Source organism: Balaenoptera physalus (assembly GCF_965194825.1).
Source record: "Balaenoptera physalus genome assembly, chromosome: 11".
Lineage (NCBI taxonomy): Eukaryota > Metazoa > Chordata > Mammalia > Artiodactyla > Balaenopteridae > Balaenoptera > Balaenoptera physalus.
In genome coordinates this window covers 38,631,272-38,655,519 of record NC_138896.1, presented here as the reverse complement: position 1 = coordinate 38,655,519, position 24,248 = coordinate 38,631,272, and the positions used below count along the sequence as shown (strand labels likewise).

General features: G+C 49.1%; 2 protein-coding genes across 4 annotated transcripts in view; one reads left to right on the top strand and one right to left on the bottom strand.

Moving 5' to 3' along the window:
- Positions 1-11,679, top strand: part of PNPLA1 (patatin like domain 1, omega-hydroxyceramide transacylase) — a 64,161-nt gene extending 52,482 nt beyond the window's left edge. Inside the window, exon 7 of the mRNA XM_082412605.1 lies at positions 11,011-11,679. Coding sequence (XP_082268731.1) covers positions 11,011-11,018 — 8 coding nt within the window. The 3' untranslated portion in view covers positions 11,019-11,679. The remainder of the gene's footprint in view (positions 1-11,010) is intronic.
- BNIP5 (BCL2 interacting protein 5) lies at positions 36-22,248 on the bottom strand (the record flags this gene model as incomplete). Of its 3 annotated transcripts, none has more annotated exons than XM_082412580.1 (12): positions 36-894; positions 2,980-3,222; positions 4,635-4,699; positions 5,594-5,725; positions 6,590-6,830; positions 7,152-7,210; positions 8,394-8,525; positions 9,551-9,791; positions 10,026-10,090; positions 12,016-12,135; positions 13,514-14,142; positions 22,037-22,248. In XM_082412580.1, 12 exons carry the CDS (start codon positions 22,246-22,248, stop codon positions 859-861), a joined length of 2,175 nt encoding a protein of 724 aa, XP_082268706.1. In that variant the 3' UTR covers positions 36-858. The 3 variants fall into 3 exon arrangements, with proteins under 3 accessions (XP_082268706.1, XP_082268707.1, XP_082268708.1); XM_082412581.1 differs by having other exon boundaries at positions 21,994-22,062; XM_082412582.1 differs by lacking the exon at positions 2,980-3,222.
- Between the last annotated feature and the right edge of the window lie 2,000 nt (positions 22,249-24,248).

Below are 24,248 nucleotides of genomic sequence, written 5' to 3'. Positions count from 1 at the left end.
GATGCACATCTCTTACATGCATGTGGACGTTCTGGTGAGAGATTAAACAAAAATTTATTTTTAAAACTAAGACATTTAAAACCAACATCTGAAAAAAGTATCAACAGGCCTTCTACATGATGTAGGCATATTTTCAGCCCTGATGGATCAAGAAAACACATGATAAAAAAAATAAGGGCACATAAGTTGGCACTACACACTAGGATTGGCCCCAGAATGCAAAGGCCTTGATTCCCGGTCCAGTGCTGTTGAGGTAGCTCCCCCATTTCCTCCCTAGCTCCCAGTTTAGAGATAGAACCACGGGTTGCACAATTCCAGTTGAGGACCAAGGCCTCCCAGAGAATGCCTGGCAAAATTGCCTAGATCTCAGGAGATCCCCCCATTCATTCATTTGGTCAGTACTTAAAGATTGCCTCCAGCTCTGTGGGGTGGGTATATTTAGCCACAGAGTGAAAGCACTTACTAATTCTCTTTAGAGAGACTTCAGCATAATAGAGCCAGAAGAGATCTGATGGGTCACTAATCCAGCCCAGAGTCCAAGGTCTGGAGAGGAGAGGGGACATGGGACATGGACAGGGTCTTGCAGCAAGTTTGGGGCAGGTGAGCAGGTGGAGGCCTGGTCTCCTAACTCCCAGTCCAGTGTTATTTCCCCCATGGCCTCTGCCTCCAGCTTTGTGGAAGAACATTTCAGCATTCTCCACTGAGATAAGCTCACAACGGTGCAAGGATGCAGAATGGCTGCCCACTCTCGTCTTCAGTCATGTCTGTGAAGCACTGGATTGGGACATCTTCAGGGTTTCCTGGCTAAAGCCGCCGATGTTTGGATAATTCAGGGAACTTGAGTGCAAAGCACAGCTTTCAGTCTGGACTCTGGCTCTGAGGATTTGTGTCGTTCTGGGAGGAGAAAAAGAACACAGGTCTTAGCCATAGCCCAATTATGTATGGGTCCCACCCTGATAACAACTGACTTCTCATTAACCCACTAGCTCCCACCTCTGGGTCTTTGCTCACACAGTACCTCCTGCCTGCAGTGTCCTCCTGGTCCTTCCTCCCCATCTATAGCCTCTCCATCCTCAAAGGTCAAAATCAATGCCTGCTACTTCCTGGAAGGCTCCCGGAACCAACTTGTTTTATTGACCTCAGTTAGTGCTAATTTGGCATTTAATTGATATTTAATTTTGTCATCAGTAAACATTCTATCCTTTTCCACTAGCAGAACCTTCCACAGGCTCTCACAGCATCTTGCACAGTTAGGCTCATAGGAAGCTCTGAATGTCTATTGGTTGAATAAATAAATGAATGAATGGCTAGTAAAATCAGAAGATGGAGTTAGGGCTACTGAAGATGTCAGAATTGATGTTTCTATAATATCTTTCACAAAGAACTCAGATCACTCCATCAGCTATTACCTAACCCACCTTAGAGGGCAAATTATCCCTATTCTCCACGAGAGGACAGTGAGTCTGAGAAAAGAGAGGTCTAAGGTCACGAGGAGTTTCCACTAGGAAAACCATTCGAATGATGAGGTACAAGTATCATGAAATAAGACCAGCTTTCTTGAGAGCCTTATCACATGGCTTCTAAAGGTAATTCCAGGAGGAGAAGACAAAGGCTTTGAGTGATGGTGACACCATTGCAATAAAGGTCTGGTTTCTCAGGGGACAATTTGGATATAGAAGTTCTGGTCCTATGTGTCCAACACCAATAGGACATTTCATTCCTTTAAAATCACAACTTCACTCAGTAGTTTCTGCACTATAGATCTGGTCAAATGTTTGTAAGCAGGTCATCTTAAGAGAATTTGAAAAGAGTGGGGAGATCTCTATCAGAGTCCAACAGAAAATTCAGATTAAAAAGAGAAATCAGTGTTAAGTTTTATCTCTACAGGGACCATCCTACAGCCTCAGGGAAGGGGGGATTATTAGGAAAAGCATGAAACCAGTCAAAAGAGTGAGTGATGGGGAATTCCCTGGCAGTCCAGTGGTTAGGACTCCAAGCTTCCACTGCAGGGGGCATAGGTTCGATCCCTGGTCAGGGAACTAAGATCCCCCTATGCCAAAAAAAAAAAAAAAAAAAGGCTGAGTGATGGCAGGGGAGAGGCTTTTTTTTTTTTTTAACATCTTTATTGGAGTATAATTGCTTTACAATGTTGTGTTCGTTTCTGCTGTATAGCAAAGTGAATCAGCTATATGTATACATATATCCCCATATCCCCTCCCTCTTGCGTCTCCCTCCCACCCTCCCTATCCCACCCTTCTAGGTGGTCACAAAGCACTGAGCTCCCTGTGCTATGCAGCTGCTTCCCACTAGCTATCTATTTTACATTTGGTAGTGTAGATATGTCCATGACACTCTCTCACTTGTCCCAGCTTACCCTCCCCCCTCCCCGTGTCCTCAAGTCCATTCTCTACATCTGCGTCTTTACACCTGTCATGCACTACTGGGCATATACCCTGAGAAAACCATAATTCAAAAAGAGGCTATTCTTAATTAATCAATCAAGGCAAGGTCAGTGAAGAATGGCCTCCAGGAAGCCTTCCAGAACCAAACAGCCCCAGGGATCCTTCTCACCTACCTTATTTGATATGTAATCTTACTTTACTTTGTTCTCTAAATTTTATGACAGTCTCAATTGGAAAGCCAAGCAGCACAACCCATGAAATAATAAGAGGGCGAGCTAAGATAGTAGCTGGTCCAATATCCCATACTGATATCAAGAAGTATGAAAATGCACATCCAGTTGGAGACCAGAGTCAAATAAAGAAGATGCTAATTAGCTAATTAGCAGGTAAAGGGGGCGGGGGTTGGAAAAGAAAGAGGCTGCTGTGGTGTAGAATTGTCTCAGAAGGCCTTGGCAAGGTGGCGGCATTTGAGCTGGACCCCAGAAGTCCTGAAGTAAGCAGGGGAGGGGAGAGGACAGTAAGCAGACCCTTGTGATTGTGAGTCTGTCGCCCCTCATGCCATATTGCCCTTTCTCACCTGCTGGTCCTCCCTGTATGGGAACTGGCTAAAACTGGGTCGCCTGTAGTGTAGGCCCGTGAGGCTGTGGACGGCTTGGTAATTGCTGCCGGCACATTTGTTAGCCAAGCCAAAGACAAACGGGGAGGTTCTCTTGTGTTCCGTGGAGCTGGCCTCCTGGGTGCTCAGGGTGGCTACCAGCTTTCTGAGGGAAGAGTCTGAGAGCTTGTAAAAAAACTTCTTGAAGCTGGGGTGTTGCCTGATCTGGAAGCAGAAATGAAGGCAGGCCATCAGTGTTGCCAGCAGGGAGCCCCCTTCCCCCAGCATCTCCCTCCCCCAACTCCATGCAGCCAGGCTGGGTGCCTCATTGTCCCTGGGACAAGCATCCCTTGTTAAATTCATCCACCATCCCCAGCCTCTCAGAATCTGTTCTGCAAGGTACAGCTCCAAGCAGCAGAACAAAGTGGGGAAAAAAAAAAAAAAATGCAGGTCTTTGGATTCAGATAACAGATGCTTAAATAGCATTTACTAGCTGTGTGACCTCTCATGTGTAAAAGGGGGGTAATAATATGTGCCTCCCCAACACTGTCGTTGGGGGGAGGAGATTAAGTGAGATAGTTTAATGTTTTGTGCAAAGTGGATGTTGGATGAATTTTAGTTCCCACCCTAAGTTAGTTCCTCCTCCTCTTAATACCCAAATGTCTTAGGTTGAGTTCCCCACAGAGGCAGCCCCAGAGACCAGGACTCGGATGCAGCTCACTTATGTGGTAAGTGATCCTGGCAAACACAGATGGGGGAATGGAGACCTGGGGCAAGAATGGGAAGGCACCCCACTCAGGCTGGCAGCTGAGCCTGATCCCCTTGGGGCACTTTGGGAACCCTCGAAGAACACACACCCCAGAGTTTTCCCTCCAAGGGATAAGGGAGCTGGGGTATGTGTACACCAGCTCGCATCAGCCAGTGGTTGAGGGCTGCTCCCGGGGAGGTTGCACCTGCTCGTTCTGGCCTAACCTACGGGTGGTAAATGGCTCTGGGGGCCAGTCCTCAGGCAAAGGGATGCAGGTACTGGCAGTTGGGAGCTGGGCCAGCTGCTCTGTGGTGGTAAGGAGAGGCACTAACAAGGTCAGCTACACTGATTACTCATCTCTGACTTGTGCTCACACCTAACTCCTCTTCATATGTGATCTGCGTCTGTCTCTCCAAGTAGTCTGTGAGGTTTTCAAAGGCAGGCAACCTTATGTTACACTCTACCTAGCAAGGGAAGGAACTCTAACAAAAGTCTGAAAGAATTGGAGACCTTATAATTACTGAAGTGCGTGCCAAAACAGAGTGAAAGGCAGACAGCAGAGGACGAGATCAGAGGGACTCAGGGAAGGATGCTTCCTGGGAGGTGGCTCATGAGCTGAACTTCAAGGAGGATTTGGACTGGGGGAGGTCCTGGCTGGCAGGCGGAGCCACATAGGTTTATATTACTTTTAAGTTAACATTGATCTCATCTACTATGTGCCTGGCATTTTCTATATATGCACTAAACTTGGCAAGTAGGTATTTATCCCCCATTTTGCAAAAGAGAAAACAGAGGCTCATAGAGGTTAAGGGGCCTACCACGGTCACCCAGATGCAAAGATGGGGACTGAACTTGGGTTCAGTCCTTGTGGAGACTGAGCAGTCCTCACCTGCTCCCCCAACTGGCCATCTGCTTCTTGGAGAAGGGCCACCAGCTTCTGGATGATCAGCTCCTCTAAGGAAAATAAAGAAGGATTGAGGGATTATTGACATGTTCTGTAATAACCCATCCATCGATCGCAGAAGTATTTTGTCTCTAAAACACAGTACACAGATTAGATATGAAGGGCAAAGAAAAATCTTCCCCTAAACTAGGGCTGGAGCATGCGAGCTTTGTTTTGGTTAGCTGTATAGAAATAGAAGGCAATTTGGCCTGCTGAGCCTCACCTGTCACCACATTCAGCTCCATTCTGACAGATGGGGAAACTGAGACCTTATCCAGGCTACAGAGTAGTCAGGAATGGGAGTTGGGACCAGGAGCAACTAATCAGAATGCAGGGAGGGCAAATACCCTGGCTACTGATGCAACAGGAATGTACCATCAGCCTGGGCTATAAACAGCAACGTGCAGGTGGCTGCTTGCACCAAGAGTTAATTGTAAATACTCAGGACATTTGTGGACCTGTTGTTATAAACTGTCAGCAGCTTGAAATTGGCCGTGGTGGGAATTTTATACCACAGAAATCTGCAAGTGCTACAAATCAGGGCTTCCCCCATCCCCCCACCCTTACCCAGAGTTTGTTTGCCAGTGCACCACTGGTTATGAGACCCAGAGCAAGATAGGAATTTTATGTGAAACTTTCAGGCAAAGCAATGGCATGTGGTGGGGGTGAAATTACATCCCACAGAACAGACAGGTATTCTCTACCTGAAGAAAGTTGTCCACCTGCAACTCTGCCCCACCAGCACCTGTTCAAAGGCCAGCCCTATCTCCTCTCTGCCCTTCTAGAGTCTCCTGGGGTACTTGTCAGCTGCCTTCCCAGTTCGCTACTAGGATTCAGGCTGTGAAATCCATGCAAAAGGGAAGCCCCGGGGCAGCTGTCCCAGGAGAGAGCAGGGTGGCACTAACTAGATTCATTTGCTCCATCCGGCTGAGGTCCTGCTTCTGGATTGTGGCTTCTGGCCTGGGAGGGTACTTCTGAGGATCCAACTGGCCCCCCTTCTGCAGGCGAGGACTCCTGGAACTCGAGATCCTCCGGATCTGAGGGCAGAGGAGTTGGTGTGAGTGTGTTTGCACCTGTCTCAAATCCACCAGCACATCGCTGAACCCAGGTTCTGACAAGAAGCTGTCCAAAGGCTCTGGCTCGAGAAGGGTCCTGGTTTCCCAGGCTCCTTGGGAACCCCCAGCCCCACTGGACCTGCCTCAGAGGAGTTCACAGTGCTTTTTGCGCCTCCAGAAATCTCATTCTTTCTTCCAACCACCCCCTTTGCCTCCTCATAGTCTGGGAGGAAAACAAGCAGGCCTACCAACAGGTCCCACCAAGTGAGCCCACTTCCCCTTTAACTCTGCGAGCCTTTGCCGAGTCACTTAGCCTGTCTGAACCTCACTTTCTCCATCTGTCAAATGGGAGTAACAGGACTGACCTCACAGGGTTGTGCGTGGGGGTGTTAAGTGAGATAATATGTGTGAACGTGGCAGACAGCGGGCACTCCGTAAATGTCAGGAGAATTATTGTACACCAGTGGTCCTCATAGTTCGGTGTAGTGAAAAAACAGAGGCCCAGGCCATATCCTACTTCATCTAACCTGGGTGTCTATTTTTCGATGAGCTTTCCAGGTGATTCTGATGCATGTATCTGAGGAACAGATGCACTGCTCTCATACCACATTTGTTTTTAGGTGTTTATGGTTGGGGGGAGGGAAGGTGTGTGTCATAGAGGTGGGTCCTGGCAGCAGCCGGCCCCTTTCTCCCCTCCACAGCCCTCCCACACCTCCCCACTCTGCTCAGAGCAGAGAGTGAAAGTCAAGACTGCACAGGACACCAAGCAGCTGGCCAACCCTGCCCTGGAGAAGCCTAGGGGCCAGAGGCAGCCTCTGTTACCATGGCAACCCCAGGCCTGCTCACCAGGGTTGCTGGAGATAGAGGGCCGATGGCCACCAACACACAGGGGCAGAAAGCTGGGCCTCTTTGGCGGCCGGGCGTCTGGGCTGGCAGCACCTGCAGCACCCCCTCTCTTGGGCTCCTTGAAGCCATGTTTCTTATGAGAAAAGGCTTTTCTGAAACTGGACTTTTTCTCTTGTGATTTCTTCCTGCAGGTTGGGGCCAGGTTTCCTACAGCCACTTCTGGCTCCTGGACTTGAAGTTGCTGCGGGGGAGATAAGAGAAACTGAGTCAGGGTCCCTTACTTTGAGGAGGTTACAAGTGAGCGGAGGAAAGAGGCCATCGCCTGAAACAGAGACCCACTATGGACCAGAGGGTGTGGCCGGGGGAGAAGGGTGATTGGTGCTCAGAGCTGGGGAAACAAGTACAGCCTGCAGCGGTCAGAGGAGGCTCTGGGAAGGAGAGACTGGAGCCAGGCTCTGGCAAGATGTAGAATTGGGGGAGGGGCAGGGAAGTTATTGTGCCAGGTAGGGGTAGGGGTGTCCATAGTGAGGGTCAGGGTCTACATGGGGAATGTCTTCCTCACCTTGTCTCCCCCCTGCTCCTCTGCATCTTGGAGTAGGTCAATGATCTTCTGGATAAATTCTAAAAGAGAACAAAGCGGTTGCTCACACTTGAGTGTTGAGAAAAGCTTCTCTATGGTCAGTCTTCATTTCCTAAGGCCCAATGGCTCCCTGGATGATTCTCACAGGTCTCCAGGGTGGGGTGCTAATGAGCTTGCCTTTAAGGTTGTCTCAGGCCCAACCCATGGGGACCACAGATTCCTCAGAGGTAACCTGCGGGCAGAGCTGGCTTCACAGGAACATATTCACTTATTCATTCACCACTGAGGAAGGGCCTAGATGTGCCTTGTTAGGTGCAGGAAACAGCCGAGGTCCCTGCCTCCAGGAGAAGGTGTCTCAAGACCATAAGGAAAGGCCTGGTCCCCACAAGTCCCCTCACCCCGCTCTTTCCTCCTCTTCTAGGTAGAACAGGGGGCCTTCTCAATTCCCCTTCAAGGCACATTTTCTGCGAAAAGCAAACAAGGCAGAATGGGGGAGGTAGGGGAAGCAGATCTTCAGACACACAGAACTGACAGTGATTATATGATCTTAGGCTCGGCTCTGCCAATGATAAAATAATAATAATAGTGATGGCAGCTACCATGGGTTCAGCTTCTCTCCTAAGGCCCCTACCCCCTTTCCTATCCTCTTTACTTCTCCTGAGGCTATGTTCTCAAGCTGGGCTACATGACAACAACACTAATAGTCACAATAAATGGCAGCTGACATTTATTAGCTGCTCATGGGTACTGCTCTAAAGGCATTATCATCATTAATTCATTTAGAGCCTCCAACAACTCTAGAGAGTAGGTACTATTACTATCCCCATTTTACAGATGAGGAAACTGAGACCAGAGATGAAGTAGCTTGTCCAAGATCACACAGCTGGAGAGGTCAGAGCCCAAATTTGAATCCAGGCCCAAAGATCATACCATCTGTCGAGCCCTTGCCATGGGCCGATGCTTTCCTTGTATCGCCTTATGTTGGCCTCACCAAGGAGGATGTTATCACTGTTGTGGTTTTACAGCTGAGGCTCAGACAAGGTAACAGCAGCCTGGCTCAGGGCCTGTGCTCTGGACCCCGAGCTGCCTCCCCAGCCTGCTTCACTCAGAGGCAGGTAAGGACAGGTCACTGCCTCTCTCTGGTTCAGTTTCTCTTCTGCAAGTAGAGGGGTCAGACCAGACATCTTCCAAGGGGCCTCTGAGAAAAGGAGAGGGGGTACTAACTGAATTCCGAGGCTCTGTCCAGGTGCAGGTCCTCTTCGGGTCCCCGGCTTCCTGCTGGGTTGGAAAGCTGGAAGAGACTTGGATCCCCACCGTCTGTAGACAGAGCCTCTTGGACTTCAGGTTCTTCCACACCTGAGAAGCAAGAGGAAATGGTGGGTGAGCTTCATCAGTCTGAGGGTGTTAACTAATGCACAGAAGTCAGCAGAGACTCCAAAGTGCACTCCGTGGCTAGTGCATGCAAAGGCCTTGCTGGGGTGGCGGGGAGCTGCTGGGCAGGGCCGTGGCTCTGACGTACTGAAGACCAAGCTCCCTCATCCCTTTGCACTTCCATACAGCTGCCTTTCCTGGGCTTTGCTCCCCTCTCCTCCCTCCCCTGGAGACCTCATCCCTCCACCATCATGACTTGATCCATGAATTGGAGAGTAAATGCCTGATGCCCTGGCACGAATTAAACTCATCACAGCCAGGATCCCCCCCTATATGAAAATATCTCCCCTTGTGGCCTGAAATCCCACTACTGGGGATCCACTCTTTCGTGTTAAACATTGCCTTCTCCTTTTTAAAGTATACATTCTCCTGGCCAAGATGACCTGCTGGGCTGTTCCTCCCTGACACCCAGGCTGACCCTTTCTCCCTGTAGCTCTGGCTCCATCACCGATGGGCCATGTGACCACAAACAAATTGTTTTACCTCCCTAAGCCTCAGTTCCCTCGTCTGTGAAATGAGGATAATAAGATGTAATTCATAAAATGAGGACTGATTGCATATAGATACACAGCAGAGAAGTGTCTCATTTTACAGACAAGGAGACTGAGGCACAGAGATGGAGCCAAGAACACAGGTCTCCTGCCTCCCAGGCTCCAGTTCCTTCCTGCACATGCTACCCCCTGCCAAGGTGTGGAAGCTGAGGCTGCGGAGAGGTGAGGATAGTTGGGAGACATCCCTGAACACAATTTCCACCAGGGGCTTAGCTGGGTTGCCTAGACAGTGAGGCTCTGTGTGTGGAGGTATCCCTTCTGCCCTCCCCACACTGCTCAGGGCAGAGCAAAAGTCAGAACTGGGATGGCAGCTCGGAAAATGGCCAATTCAAGCCTTGGGGAAGGTTCCAGCGCAGTAGGCAGCTGCAGCGTTGCTGTGGTAACTGTGAGCCTGTTCACCTGGGCTGCTGGAGCTGGAGGGCCGATGGCCACCAACACACAGGGGCAGAAAGCTGGGCCTCCTGGGCGGCCGGGATTCTGGGCTGGAAACATCTGCAGCCCGTGCTCTCTTGGGCTCCTCAGAACTGTGTTTTTTATGAGAAAAGGCTTTCTTGAGGCTAGACTTTCTCTCTTGGGATTTCTTCCTGAAGACTGGTGCTGGGTTTTGAGGAGCAACCTCTGGCTGAGGGGCTTGACGCTGCTGTGGGGGAGATGAGAGAAACTGAGTCAGGCCCCTGACCTTGAGGAGAGGGAAAACTCCTCAAGAAGCAACTGAGGAGCAAACAAGGGCTTCAGGGTGGCCCCAGGCAAGGGAGGTGACAGAGCCTGGAGCAGGGGAGCACGGGGGCCCAGAAAGACAGGTGGGGCTTGAGCAAGGAGGAGGAGGAGAAGGCAGCAGCCCCCCGGGCATCTGTGCAGGCAGTTTGATCCTCACCTCTTCTTCCCACTGGTCTCCCACTTTTTGGAGCAATTCCACTATCTTCTGGATGATGGTATCCTCTGGAAGAAAACAAATGCACCCAGTTAATCTTTCTAGATGCACAGAGAATTCTTTCTAATGACTGTCTTGGAGTTCTGAGACCAACTTGGGCCTTCACGGTCCTCTTAAAACAACTCCTCTAGCACGGAAGGTGGGGTGTGGGAGAAGCATCACATTCCAGGGGCTGGTCCTTCTGAGAGAGGGTTGGAAGATCCACAGGCGAAGGGTACTAGGCCAAAGCATGAAATTTTATGCAGGAAGTTTCAAGTCAGTCCTTCAGGCATTCAACTTGTGCCCTATGATTTCCTTTGAACATTGCAGATCTGTACATATCTACTTGGGGTTTGACAAGCTGTGTGACCTTGGGTAAGTCTCTTAATCTCTCTGGGCCTTCATCTCTTCCTCTGTGAAATGTGGATCACAATCCCCGTCCTGGTTCCCTCAGAAGGCTGTCAGGCCATCAAATGAGAGACTGTGCTTGGAAATACTTTGCAAGGCTAATGTTGATCCAACCTACAAAATTCCAGCAGGGGAAATGATGGAGACCAGGCCTAACTAAGCTGGACAGAGGCACTCCAGCAGGCATGACACAGGTAGCCTGCCCCGTTGGTGCCCCAACTACACTGCCAAGGCTTTACAGAGAAGCCCAAACAACATAAATGGTTTTCTTTGATATTCCAGTCGACCTACCCAAAGACAATGTGCCCGAAGGAGCCTCTGCTTAGTTGCCAGCTGATCAGTTTACACAAAAGAAGGTACAAACAAGATTCCCTCTTCCCAGGCTATCTGCAGGTTTTTTCACCCCTCTCTTCTCTCTCATTTCTAAATCCTGTTAGGCTTTTGTACGTTGACTCAGTCTACCAGCCAACTCCCTCTCATGTGAGAAAACAATTATCCTGCAAAATAACCAATTAAATGCCTTTTCTCTATTTTTTGACAGATGCATAGCTTCTCCATTTCATATCGTTTAAAATATGCCCATTCTTGGGACTTCACTGGTGGCGCAGTGGTTAAGAATCTGCCTGCCAATGCAGGGGACACAGGTTTGAGCCCTGGTCCGGGAAGATCCCACATGCTGTGGAGCAACTAATCCCGTGCGCCACACCTACTGAGCCTGTGTTCTAGAACCTGCGAGCCACAAGTACTGAGCCCACGTGCCACAACTACTGAAGCCCGTGCGCCTACAGCCCGTGCTCTGCAACAAGAGAAGCCCGCAAACCGCAACAAAGAGTAGCCCCCGCTCGCCGCAACTAGAGGAAGCTCATGCACAGCAACGAAGACCCAACACAGCCAAAAATAAGTAAATAAATTAATTCATTAAAAAAATAAATAAAAATAAAATATAAAATAAAATAAAATATGCCCATTCTTTGTAGGGAATTAGATTAATACAGCATTATTTCTTTTATTAGGGGCAATAATAAGACTATGGTTGCATATGAGACTGTTCTTATTTCTTGCAGATATGTGCTTAAGATTTAAGGTTGAAGCATCATTTTACTTAAAATGGTTCAGCAACAAAATTATACACACACGAAGCAAATATGGCCAACTGTTAACAATTGTGAGTATATGAGTGTGCATAGAACTACTCTTTCCATTCTTCTCTATATTTAAATACATATGTATATATATGTGTGTGTATATATGTATATATATGTATATATTCCTTCTATAAATTTAAAATAACTAAAAACAAAAAAAGTTCCATGCTCAACACACAAGGCAGGAGTATTTGCCAGCAGCCAGTCTAATTCCTGAGACTCCCTTCTGTGAAACTCTAGTGTAAATGTGACCAGAAGCACCAGAAGGGGCGAGATCAGCACACACATTTTGAGAGGTCTAAGCATCCAAGGTCTAAGCAGGCATCGGGAGCATTCCATCTCGTTTGCTAACAGCTGCCCCAGCTGCAGGCAAAGAGGGCACTGAGAAGATTCTGACTCACTGTCAAGCTTTCCGAGCTCCTCTTCGCACTGGTGACCTGTGGCTTGGGAAGAAACCTTCCGGACTCCAGCACCTCCACCTTCAAGGAGCAAGAACTGGTGGAGGTCAGAAACTTTCCGTCCTGTAATAAAGGGGAAACCAAGTGAGTGGGGCAGTGTGTGGGTGTCAGTGACATTCCTCTGACTTTGTTAATCGACACAATAAAACAGCACAGAATTCACAGCAGGACAGGGACTGCTGGAGCAGCTCTAGGCTTAACCAAAAAAAAAATCAGAAACCCACCAAGGTTTCCATTTGAAAAGAGGCTGCCTCTGCCCAGACATCCTTCCCCCCACCTCAGAAATATCTTGGATCTTCCTTGCATCCCTTCTCCCCATTAAAAACATGGTGAGTTTTGAGTCCTATAGGGCAAAGCTTCATCTTCCTCCAGCAGCCTGTGGAACATTCAACTCCAGGACACTAAGCGTCAGAAAAGGAAGGCACCTTGGGGAACAGCTCCTTCATTTTACAAACGAGAATCAAAGGTTCCAGAGAGGGACAGCAACTTGCTCAAGGTCACACAGCAAGTTTATTCCTGATGGAGCCAAGTCTAGAACCTGCACCCCAGCAGCCAGCTCTTTCTACTTCCCTGTCACCCACAGCCAGTCCTCACATGTAGACTAGTGTTGGAGGGTAGGGCTTCCCTCCTTGATTCCCCTCTGTCTTCCTATTTCTCCCTGGTCCATGCTCCTCAAACCAGAGTACTTAACAATAACATTTGCCACTTATGAAGCACTTCCCATGTGTCAGCTCTGGGCCATGGCCACCCCCCGAGATGGCAACTGTTATAATCTCCATTGTATCAAGGGGAAAAAAAATGGAGGCTCAGAGAGGAAAGTCGCCAGCCCCAGGTCACACAGCCAGCGAGTGGTGGAACTGGGGTTTGACCTCAAGTTCTCAGCCACGGTGCTGCTCTGCCTCAGAGAAGTGGTGCTGGGCTTCCCTGGTGGCGCGGTGGTTAAGAATCCGCCTGCCAATGCAGGGGGACACGGGTTCGTGCCCTGGTCCAGAAAGATCCCACATGCTGCAGAGCAACTAAACCTGTGCGCCACAACTACTGAGCCTGCGCTCTAGAGCCCACGAGCCACAACTACTGAGCCCACGTGCCACAACTACTGAAGCCCGCGCACCTAGAGCCCGTGCTCTGCAACAAGAGAAGCCACCGCAATGAGAAGCCCTCGCACCCCAATGAAGAGTAGCCCCCGCTCGCCACAACTAGAGAAAGCTCGCGTGCAGCAACAAAGACCCAATGCAGCCAAAAATAAATGATAATAAATAAAATAAATATTTTTTAAAATCTTATAAAAAAAAAAAAGAAGTGGTGATGTTCCTGATAGTGGCCCTACCTTCCAAGTTCCCCTCTGTTGAGAGGTTTGAGCAGCCAGCTCAGAGCACCCTAGCCCTTGGGGTGGGGGATGGTGGCTGTGGGGTTACCATAGAAACGGGCACGGTCTGCTCACCCCCAGCTGCTGGGCCCAGATCAGCCTCCTCGCAGCATGAGGCACCAGCCATCTTGGTCTCCTGCCCTTTGGCCTCCTGATCTCGGGTCCCCTTGCTTTCCTCAGCACCATGTTTCTTATGACCGTGTTTCTTGCGGCTGGCCTTCTTGCCGTGGGCTTTCTTCCTGGGAGCTGGCTCGCCCGGTGTCTCGGGGGTTTCTGCGGGCTCGGGGAGGCCCTCCTTCCCCTTGGCCCTCTTGTTGGTCTTTTCCTTGGGCTCCTCGGGGCCCATCCCAAATAAGAAGTTCATCATGGTCCTCAGCCACCCCTGCTGGGCCCGACACTGGGCCTTGTCCTTCTTGGTGTCGTGCGGAGGCCTCTGCTCACTGGGCAGAAACTCCCTGGTCTCCTCCGGGCTGCGGGCTGCAGTCGTGGTGCCCTGAGCCTCCGCAGACTGAGCTGGGCTCTTGGGACATCTGGCCCCATCGCTGGCCGCCCGGCGCGGCATCCTCCTGGAGGGGCTGGTGGGCCGGGAAATGCACCGGCGGTCGCACGACTCTGAATCCTTCTGGGGGTTCTGCAGCCTGTCCAGAGACCTGGCTCTCCTCCCTGACCGAGGCTTCCTTGGGCCCCGCGGTGGCTCCATTGCACTGCAACCAAAACAGACAACTCCCTTAGAAGAGGCTTCGGAGTCTGCCGGGTGGGCTAGCAGTGCTGACCCAAGTGCCCATCTAACCTGCCCTTAATGTGAGTGCTATCAGCTCTCGAAGCTGTTGTCTCATTTAAATTCCTCAGCATCCCTGGGAGGAAGGGCTACCCTTGTCCCATTTCCCAGAGGAGGAAACTGATCCACAGGGGGTCATGCCCCAGGTCTCACAGCTAGTCCCCCAGAGCCTCCAGGAGGAACACAGCCCTGCCAACACCTTGATTCTAGTCCATTGAGACTGATTTTGGACTTTTTTTTTTGGCTGCACCGCACAGCTTGCAGGATCTTAGTACTCTGACCGGGGATGGAACCCTGGCCCCCTGCAGTGGAAGTGCTGAGTCCTAACTACTGGATCGCCGGGGAATTCCCTGAGTTTGGACTTCTGACCTCCAGAACCGTAAGGTAATTGATTCATGTTATTCCAAAGCCACAGAGTTTGTGGTGTTTTGTGACAGCAACAGTAGGAAATGAATACAGCTGGAGCCAGAGGCCACGTCCTGCCCCTTGGGACTGCGGGCAGCTCCTGCAGCTTTTCTGGCCCAGTGTCTTCATCTGAAATGTGCCTGAGACCTACCTGTCTATCACACAGGCTGTTAAGAATATTTCACAAGACAGCTCAGTAAACGGCAATTCTGTTCTTCCAATTGCTCAGGTCCAACATTTGAAGTCATCCCTAACTCCTTTCTCTCTCTTGCTCCCCACGTCTGATCCACCAGCAGAGACTGTTGGCTCCACTTTCAAAGCACACCCGGGACTTCCCTGGTGGCACAGTGGTTAAGAATTTGCCTGCCAATGCAGGGGGACACAGGTTCGAGCCCTGGTCCGGGAAGATCCCACATGCCGCGGAGCAGCGAAGCCCGTGCGCCACAACTACTGAGCCTGCGCTCTGGAGACCGTGAGCCACAACTACTGAAGCCCACGCACCTAGAGCCCGTGCTCCACAACAAGAGAAGCCACTGCAATGAGAAGCCCACGCACCACAACAAAGAGCAGCCCCCGCGAACCACAACTAGAGAAAGCTCATGAGCAGCAACGAAGACCCAACGCAGCCAAAAATACATAAGTTAATTAAATAAATTTTTTAAAAAAGCACACCCGGCCCCGAACCACGTCTCCCCTCCTCCTCCACCACCATTCAGTCTAGGCCCCATCTCTGCTCACCTGGACTATTGCAGTCACCTCCTAACTGATCTCCCTGCTCTACCCTTGTCCTCCTTACAGGAACTTCTCCCCTCAGCAGCCATGGGCGCTTTTACAAATTAAGTTAGAGCCTGTCACTCTCCTGTCTCCAATGGCTCGAAGTCTAAGTCCTTACAATGGCCAGCAAGGCCCCATTGACCCGGCCCCATCACCTCTCCCGTCCCCTCTCACTCACTTACTCACTCCACTCCCCTCATGCAGCCCTGCTTGCTGTCCCTCAGGCCTGCTCCACCTTGGGTCTTCACCCTGGCTGTCTCCTCTGTCTAGACCACCTTACAGTTTGTTCCCTCACTTCCTTCAGGGCTCTGCTCAAGTGTCACCTTCCCATAGGGGCCCTCCCATTGCACCCCCATTAGCACACCATCTGCCCCTTTACCTCACCCCCGATGTTAGGCAATATCATATCTTTCCGTGTTTAGTGGTTTATTGTCTGAGCCTCTCTCTCTCCCCTTTGTCTGTTTAGCTAGGTCTTGTATCCTGAGTACCTAGAACGATGTACTTATTAAACAAAAGAATAAATGTATAACAAACATTTAGTAAACTGAACAATACCTAAGAATGTGTAGTTAACATACAATAAATGAATTTGCACCAGTTCCATCTTAAAGCAGCCAGGGCCCTTCCGTTTTCCATCCAGAATGAAGCAGCTGCCCATGGAAAAGACAAAAGAACCATCTTCTCCTGGGCAGCTTTTTAAGTAGGCTGGGGTGTGGGTAGCTCACTTGATTTGTGTGTCTTTAATCTGAAACACCTGGGGTTTTCCAATTTTTCCAGAGTTGTTCAGAAACCCTTTGCCCTTTGGTGGAAGTTAAAAGAAAAATAAAATATGGTTTTGAATTTCAATCCTGAGCTCCCAGAGATTCCTATGGAGTTTAGATTTATGGATTGCCTACTCTAATCTGTAATTATAGCCTCATCACGCATTTACTATTATTTAGTGTGTTAAGTATTTATGTATTATGTATTCATATCGTATCTTCTGTGTTTACCAACTGATTCATTACTTTAAAATGTACTCTATTACTATGTCCAGCTTAGAGGCAAAAATAAGAACCTATAATTATGATTTCAGATGTGCAGGGATCCATGTGAATGTGAGGAAGATACATAAATAGAGGGAAGAAAAGGCACAGGGACATAACAGAGAGATTTGAAGGTGACAGTAACAGTCAAGGATGTCTTTCTTCCTTCTAACATGGGTTTCGGGAGGAAGGGTAGGGAGGATGGCTAGAGGCCAGTGGGTACCACTGGCACTGCTGAGTGTCCACACATGGACAGTCTTGGAGGAAATGAGAAAATGAAGAAGCAGGCAATTTGGAAGGCTTTATTTGTTGTTTAATGTTCCTTAAAGGAACATTTGAGTTACATGAAAACTTTTAGCAACACACATCTCTAATTTATCTGGAAATTGACTAATGTTCTTGAAAGCCTCAGAGGCTGCCTTATGGTTGTGCTTCCAAAATGTGGCGTTAAGTGGGTTAAGAAAAGAAATCACAGAAGAAAATATTTTGCTTTCTTCTCATTAAGTTCTTTCAACAAACCTTTAATAGGCACCCACTATGTACCAGGAAGTTTGCTCTGTGTTAGGGAACAAGATGCAGGTTGTGCCCTCAAAGAGAATGTTCAGTTCTTCACATGGGTGGGAGTGGAGGTGTTAGTAGGTGGTGATGACAGTAATGCTCTATTTCCCTGATAGCTACTCTCTCTCTTTATTATTTTTTATTTCATTATTATTATTATTTTTGGCCGTGCTCTGTGAGGCATGCAGGATCTTAGTTCCCCGACTGGGGATCGAACTCACGCCCCCTGCAGTGGAAGGGTGAAGTCTTAACCACTGGACCGCCAGGGAAGTCCCTACTCTCTCTCTTTAGTAGCACATGGTCTTAAGAGAAGATAAGCTTAGGTCGAAGGTCCATTTGATTTTAAGATCCAAGTAAGCTGATCCAGAAATATTCACTAAGGGAATTCCCTGGTGGTCCAGTGGTTAGGGCTCCACATTTCACAGCCAAGGGCACAGGTTTGATCCCTGGTGGGGAAGTAAGATCCTGCAAGCCCCGCAGCTGAAAAGAAAAGAAAAGAAAAGAAAAGAAAAAAGAAAAGAAAAGAAAAGAAAGAAAAAGAAAAGAAAGAAAGAAAGGAAGGAAGGAAGGAAGGAAGAAAGAAAGAAAGAAAGAAAGGAAGGAAGGAAGGAAGGAAGAAAGGAAGAAAAGAAAAAGAAAGAAATATTCACTGAATGGTGTCAGGGTTCTCTTTGCTTACTCCATATGTTCCGTGATCAGGGCAAATTGGATGAGGTTGGCAGAGAAGCTGTTCAGTAAGAGAACCACCAAACCAGCCCCTTTTCTTCCTGTGCTAACTTGGCTCGAGGGGCCCACTGCAATGAGGGCACAGCATCCTTCCCCAGCTAATGAGAAAAGAGGTGCAGTAATTTCTTAAAAAACTGTCATTGCTATGGAAACGGTTTTCACCATTGCTGATGGTTGCAGCATCCTCCTACTGCATTCAAAGGACACGTTGCTACTTCTAATCAGAGCATCAGTACAATTCTACCTGGCAATGGTTTTCTTTTGTGATGTTTTTTCAAGAAAACTGCCTTGTTTTGGCCACCCCCTCCCTGGAACAACAGTGCCCTGAGCCCAGGGGAAGGTGAAGGAGGAGCAACTCCCAGCCCAGAGGCAGGGAGAGGCGGGGTGGGTGATGTGTGACCTTGGCCATCCAAGAGTGTTTCCCCAGTGAAGAGAAACTTCAGGATCTCCCAAGGCCTCCTACCCTAATCCAGTGAACTCTTCCCATTCCTCATCCTCCCTCAAGGTGCTGCAGTGTTTGATACCTCGTCCTCTTACTTCTTCCTGCAACTCTTTCCTCTCTGGGAAGCTGTGACAGAGCTCAGACCCTCTCTCCTCCTACCCCCTGGCCGCTCCTCCTCTGTAATGTTCCAAAGATTCTGTCTTCCAACACTAAGCACAGGATTGAGAGAGCGTGGCTGACCTAGGAGGGTAAACCTACCCTCCCCCAGGGAGACACCCTGGAAGATCTTCTGTGGGGCAGATGTGTCCTCAGACTTTTAAAGTCTCTAAGCCCAAGAAGATTGTGTTTTAATATTACCCCCACACACACACATGCCATACATACACATGCACACAAATTCTATGTGTGCTGGAATCAAATCTTTCCAGACTTTCTGATTGTAAAACTCTGCCTATCCAGAATTCATCAAAGCAAGTCTTTCTTTTCCCTTCCTCTGTTTTCTTGTTTTGTGCCCCTGCTTTGCCTGGGACTTCACCCAAGTTCTGCCTGCCTGTCAGGAAATCCCACCCTGTCTGGTCCATGCTTCCAGACAGCAACCCTGAGACAGCAGCAGACCATAGCTGCATGGAAACCCAGCTGCTCTTGTAAACTTGCTGATTGCCTTGGCAGGAAGTGGATTTCAGGGCAAAGTCCGAGTCTGCTCAGAAATACCCAAGTGATCTGCAGATCACAGGACTTCTGATAAGACATGACGTATACCGGTGACGTGTTTAAAAGTAACAACAGCAAAACAACAGAGACAGTTCACAGAGCTGACCTTAAGTTACTGTGGAGCGGAGAGTTTGCAAATTTTTCCCAAGCATGCTGCTATTTTGGGTTTATTTTCTAAATTATACCCTGACCTCATCTGTACACCATTCTCTAATTCATGCACCTGTCATGTTACTTTGTAACTGCTCTGGCACCATATCCTAGAGGAATTTAGCCGCTCCCCTCCTCCCCCCACTGGACTTCACACAATAGATACTCAATAAACAGCTGGTTACTCCGAGGGAGAGTTCGTGTGGACCCAGAGTCACACCCACAGACACTCATTGCTGTAGACTGAATGTTTGTGTCCCCCTCAAATTCATATGTTGAAACCTAATCCCCAGTGTGATGGTAGTAGGAGGTGGGGCCTTTGGGATAATCAAGTCATTTGAGCAGAGCCCTCATGAAAGGGATTAGTGCCCTTATAAAAGAGGCCCCAAAGTGCTCTCTTGCCACTTCTACCACGTGAGGACACGGAGAGACCTGGTCTTTGAACCAGGAAGCTCTCACCAGACACCGAATCTGTCGGTGCCTGAGTCTTGGACTTCCAGCCTCCAGAACTGTCAGAAATAAATTTCTGTTGTTTATAAGCCACCCAGTCTATGATAGTTTGTGATCGCAGCCCAAACGGGCTAAGACACTCACGTGACCCAGCAACAAGCTCATGTATACCGTAAACTTACAAGGACTCATAACACCCTGGAATTCCCCTTACTCCAAGTGTAAAGGAAATAATTACCTGAGTATTTATTTGCTGAATGCCCTTCCTGTCTAGATCCACGTTCCACAGAAAGGGCCCAAGCCTGCCTGGTTTCTGGTGTGTCCACACTGCCTAGGAGGCTCTCAGTGTTTGTGGAAAAAACATACAATACACAGACATGTGCAAACACAACCAGCTCACCAGCCACATGGCACCCAGCACCTCCCTCATCTTCATGATCTCAGTTCAACTTGGCCACAGCCCTGGCAACGGGCCAGGCTGGCAGTGGGGGATTAAGGCTCTGCCGATTAAGAGACTTGACCAGGGTCCCACAGCCTGGAAGGGGAGAGAGTTGGGGCTTGAATCCACTCCTCTGGATTCTAAATTCTTTCTCCCACACTGAGAGACCTCCCATAAGCACGCACACACACACACACACACACACACACACACACACACACACACACACACACACACACACACACACACACACTTAGAGGTGAGCAAATCTGCTATTTCACACTGACAGAGATAACCCATGTCCACACACGTGCCTGCCGTGACCTGTCCGCGTGGAGTCAGACAGTCACGTGTGCCCAGGTATTGAAATCTGTGTCCCAGAGGCAAAGATTGTAAACACAGGGCGGGGCTCACAGACTCTTGGCTGGAAGCCAGTCAATGGGCTGGAGGGTCAAAGGCTGACCCTGAGCTCATGTGTACTTTTCATCGACACAGGTGAGCCCATGGACACTTAGAACCCCAAGGGTGAGTGCCTGTTCAAGCTCAAAGCCTTCCATCTGGGCTCCCGAGAGGATGTGCCTCCCATCCACAGGCCACACGCTCCTGGGAGGACATCTCCAACCTCCACTGGCAGGACTCGAGTGGGGGACAAGGTGGTCAACTCTTCCCTCAACACCGGACCCGTCCTGCTCCCACGCCCAGCTCCCAGCTGTTAGATGGGAACAAGTCAGGTGTTCCTTCTCCTCTGTGGGGTCCCTAGCAGGTTCCTAGAGTTGGAAGGGACCTAAGAAGTATCCAGCCCACCTCCTGTAGGGTAGGACTGCTTTGCACACTCGCATCCCCTGTTGGAACACTTCCTGCAATGGGAACTCACCACCCTTCAAGGCAAATCATTCCACTGTCAGCCAGCAGGAATTAAGGACAGTCCTCCTTAGACTGAGCTGACTCGGCTGGCAGCAGGCCCTCGCGCCCTGAGGAGAGGTCACCTCACCCCCTGAGTCCCCTCTGTTCCAGCCCATCACCCGATGACCTGGGTCTCTCGGCGGTTCCTCAAATCACATTGCTTCTGCACCCATCCCCTGCCTGGGCACCCGTTTCTGGGAACTCCCCAGCTGGTCCTTGCCCACTTCAAAATGTGAGGCCAGGCTGGGACGGAGGGCTCCAGCCACGGGCTGACCACAGCAGGGCCCAGTGGGATTTTGCACAAAGCTTCAGATCACAGAGATATCTGAGCAGCCACGTGGTGCCTCTGTGGGGGTCAGCTCTGCCTGAGCCGACCTACAGCTCAATGTAAAGGGCTGGACTTGTGCCATCTGCCCAATCCAATTGTCACCATCAAACACACATCACCTGGTACCTGTTTTCCAAAATGTTGGGGATTTGCATCTTTCGAGGATCTTTCGAAACCCAAAAGATTGAACTCCCTAATGGTGGAACTTCAGGCCCCATGATACAGCAGTGGGGCAGACTTGCGGGGACAGTGGGGTCATCACACACAAAGCTGGAGAGCTCCAAAAACGACCGCAGCTCCCCTCCATCCAGCACTAGAGTCTGTGCTCTCCCCCCGTCTTGTCCTCTATGCAAGACCACAGACCATGCAATGTTATAATCCCCCCTCAAATCCCTGTCAGAGCAGCAGGCCACCAGAACTCTTTTCATAAGATCGCCCTGTCCTTGGGCTAGTTTCCAAGAAACTTAAAATGATAAAATCTTAATCCAGCCATAGGTAATAACAACGCCCCCATTTATGTGAAGTTTCCCTTTACTATGTACCTTCACATAAAGCCTATAACTTGACCTCTACAACCTCCATTAGGGAAATGAGCAGGAGAGGTATGTAATGCTGTCCCTGTTCTACAGATGAGGAAACTGAGGCCCAGAGAAGTGAAGTTCCCTGCTCAGGATTGCTAAGCTAGGACTTGAGTTCAGCGCTTCTGTGTCCAAGTTAGTTCAGAGCTCTTTGCATGACACCTGGTTGAGATCACATCATTGAATATTCTCTTTCTAGAGATGAAGAGACTGAAGCCTAGCAAGCTAGAAGCAGCACTGGGACTAGATTCAGGGTCTACCCTCCTTTCAGGACCCCAAGATACCTACCTACTACTCCAGCCTTCAAAGGGGAGACTATCGTTCAACCAACCTCAGACCACGAAAGTCGCTCCTGTCCCAGGGTACTTTTGGTCCAGACCTCCCAACCGGGGGGCTCTGCATTGGGTACTCCCAGCAACGTGTAGGCACCACTCCCTGTCTGCTGGAAGTTGTATCCAATGAGGGGTAGTAGTCCCAGCTCTCCCAGGGAGAATATGCTGCCAGTTTCCAGACTGTCGCAGAAGATGCTTTGGTCAGAGCCATATATATCACATGTCCCAGGAGATGAGCTCATGGGCAGCCAATCCAGGGGCCACCTGCTACAGCCCCGTCACCCTATCCCAGGGCTGCTCTCCGTTCCTCCACAGATAGGACGCTTACCTCAGCTACCCTAGAAAAAACAATTTTGCTTGACAACTTCCTTATTACACCCGAAAAGAAACCAATGCTCAGAAAACAAACTTAGGCCTGGCTGGAGGAAGGCCAGTCCATGAAACAGAAAGAAAAACTCTTATGGGAAACACGTCAGGGGAAAGGAGGAGGAGGAGGTAGTTTTAGCACCTGCATACCTTCCTCGGTTCTCTCCAAAGAACTCTGAAGAGGGAATGATCTAGAGAGAAAGGTCATTGTATGTAATATATATTCCTTGACCTGGAAATAAAACCCAGAAGGAAGAGTTGATGAGCATATTTTCCAAATTCTGCTATCCCTGGTAGGGTCACCACGATTCTTCACAGAACATTCTAAGAAGTCTTAAAAGTTCACATTTTCACTTTATGTAGTGCCTGAATTTTTTTTTTTAATTTTATTTATTTATTTATTTTTGTCTGCGTTGGGTCTTTGTTGCTGTGCGCAGGCTTTCTCTAGTTGCGGCGAGCTGGGGCTACTCTTCGTTGCAGTGTGCAGGCTTCTCATTGCGGTGGCTTCACTTGTTATGAAGCATGGGCTCTAGGCAGGCGGGCTTCAGTAGTTGTGGCACACAGGCTCAGTAGTTGTGGCTCGCGGGCTCTAGAGCGCAGGCTCAGTAGTTGTGGTGCACGGACTTCATTGCTCTGCGGCATGTGGGATCTTCCCTGACCAGGGCTCAAACCCGTGTCCCCTGCATTGGCAGGCAGATTCTTAACCACTGCGCCACCAGGGAAGCCCCTGAATTTTTTTTAAAACAGAATTTATCCATGTTTGTAATCAGAAAAGAAAAACTACTTTTATTCAAACAAAAGTAAAAAAAATGTCAGAAATTCTGCTTTGGTTAATTGAGCCAGGGAGGCATTGTAAAGTAAACACTGAAAGCACTGAGCTTTGGAGTCGCCCAGACTGGAGCCATCTGCCAGCTGCGTGACCTCTGGCAGGGGACACAATGTCTCTGAATTTGTTTCTCACTCGAAAACTGAGTGGCCACCTTAGAAGGTGACCGTAGGCTCAAATGTGATAATGCTCGTAAAGAAAAGAAGAAAATATACTGAGTGTCAAATACTAAGTCCTTTCTGTATATTGAGCCCCTAGTAAGTGCTTAATAAAGAGTCAATATTTTATTATTGGTAGCAGAGTTAATGCCTTATTCATTCTGTCAGCAAAGAGGTTTTGGATCCAGCTTTGTGCTGGGTACTGGCTCAACACTGAATTTAGAGAATTTATTAGCCCAAGAATCAGCCCAGATTTCAAACAAGGGTTAAATTATATTCCATATTTTTAATTTATTTAACAAAACTATTTTCTTCCCCGTGTCCTCCAGGCCCTGTGTACATCATATATACTCCTCCTTATTTGAAGGGGAGTAAGCCCCACTCGGCCCTCACGGAGTTCACAGTGTAACTGGGAAGAGAGACAAACAGGAAAAAAATCGTAAAAGCAGGTGGAAGGGAAGGGGAGTTATTGTTTCATGGGTACAAAGTATCAGTTTGAGAAGATGAAAAAGTTCAAGAGGCAGATGGTGGAGATGGTTGTACAACAATGTGAATGTACTTAATGCCACTGGGCTACAGACTTGAAAATGGTTAAGATGGTCAATTTTATGTTATGTATATTTTACAATCTTTTTCTTAAGGCAGATGGAAGCACAGGGGCAGAGAACCATGAGGGGCATTATGCATGAACCTACCTTATGACCCAGTAATTCCATCCGCAGGTAAATACAATCCCAGGTTCTCGCAGGAGGGAGAACCATCCTGGGGCCAGAATGGGCATTTGGCACCTTCCCTGATCAGGCAGAGCGGCAACCTGGCCCTGTCCTCAGTGCCCATCAGAGACCAAGCCTTAGGTGGGGA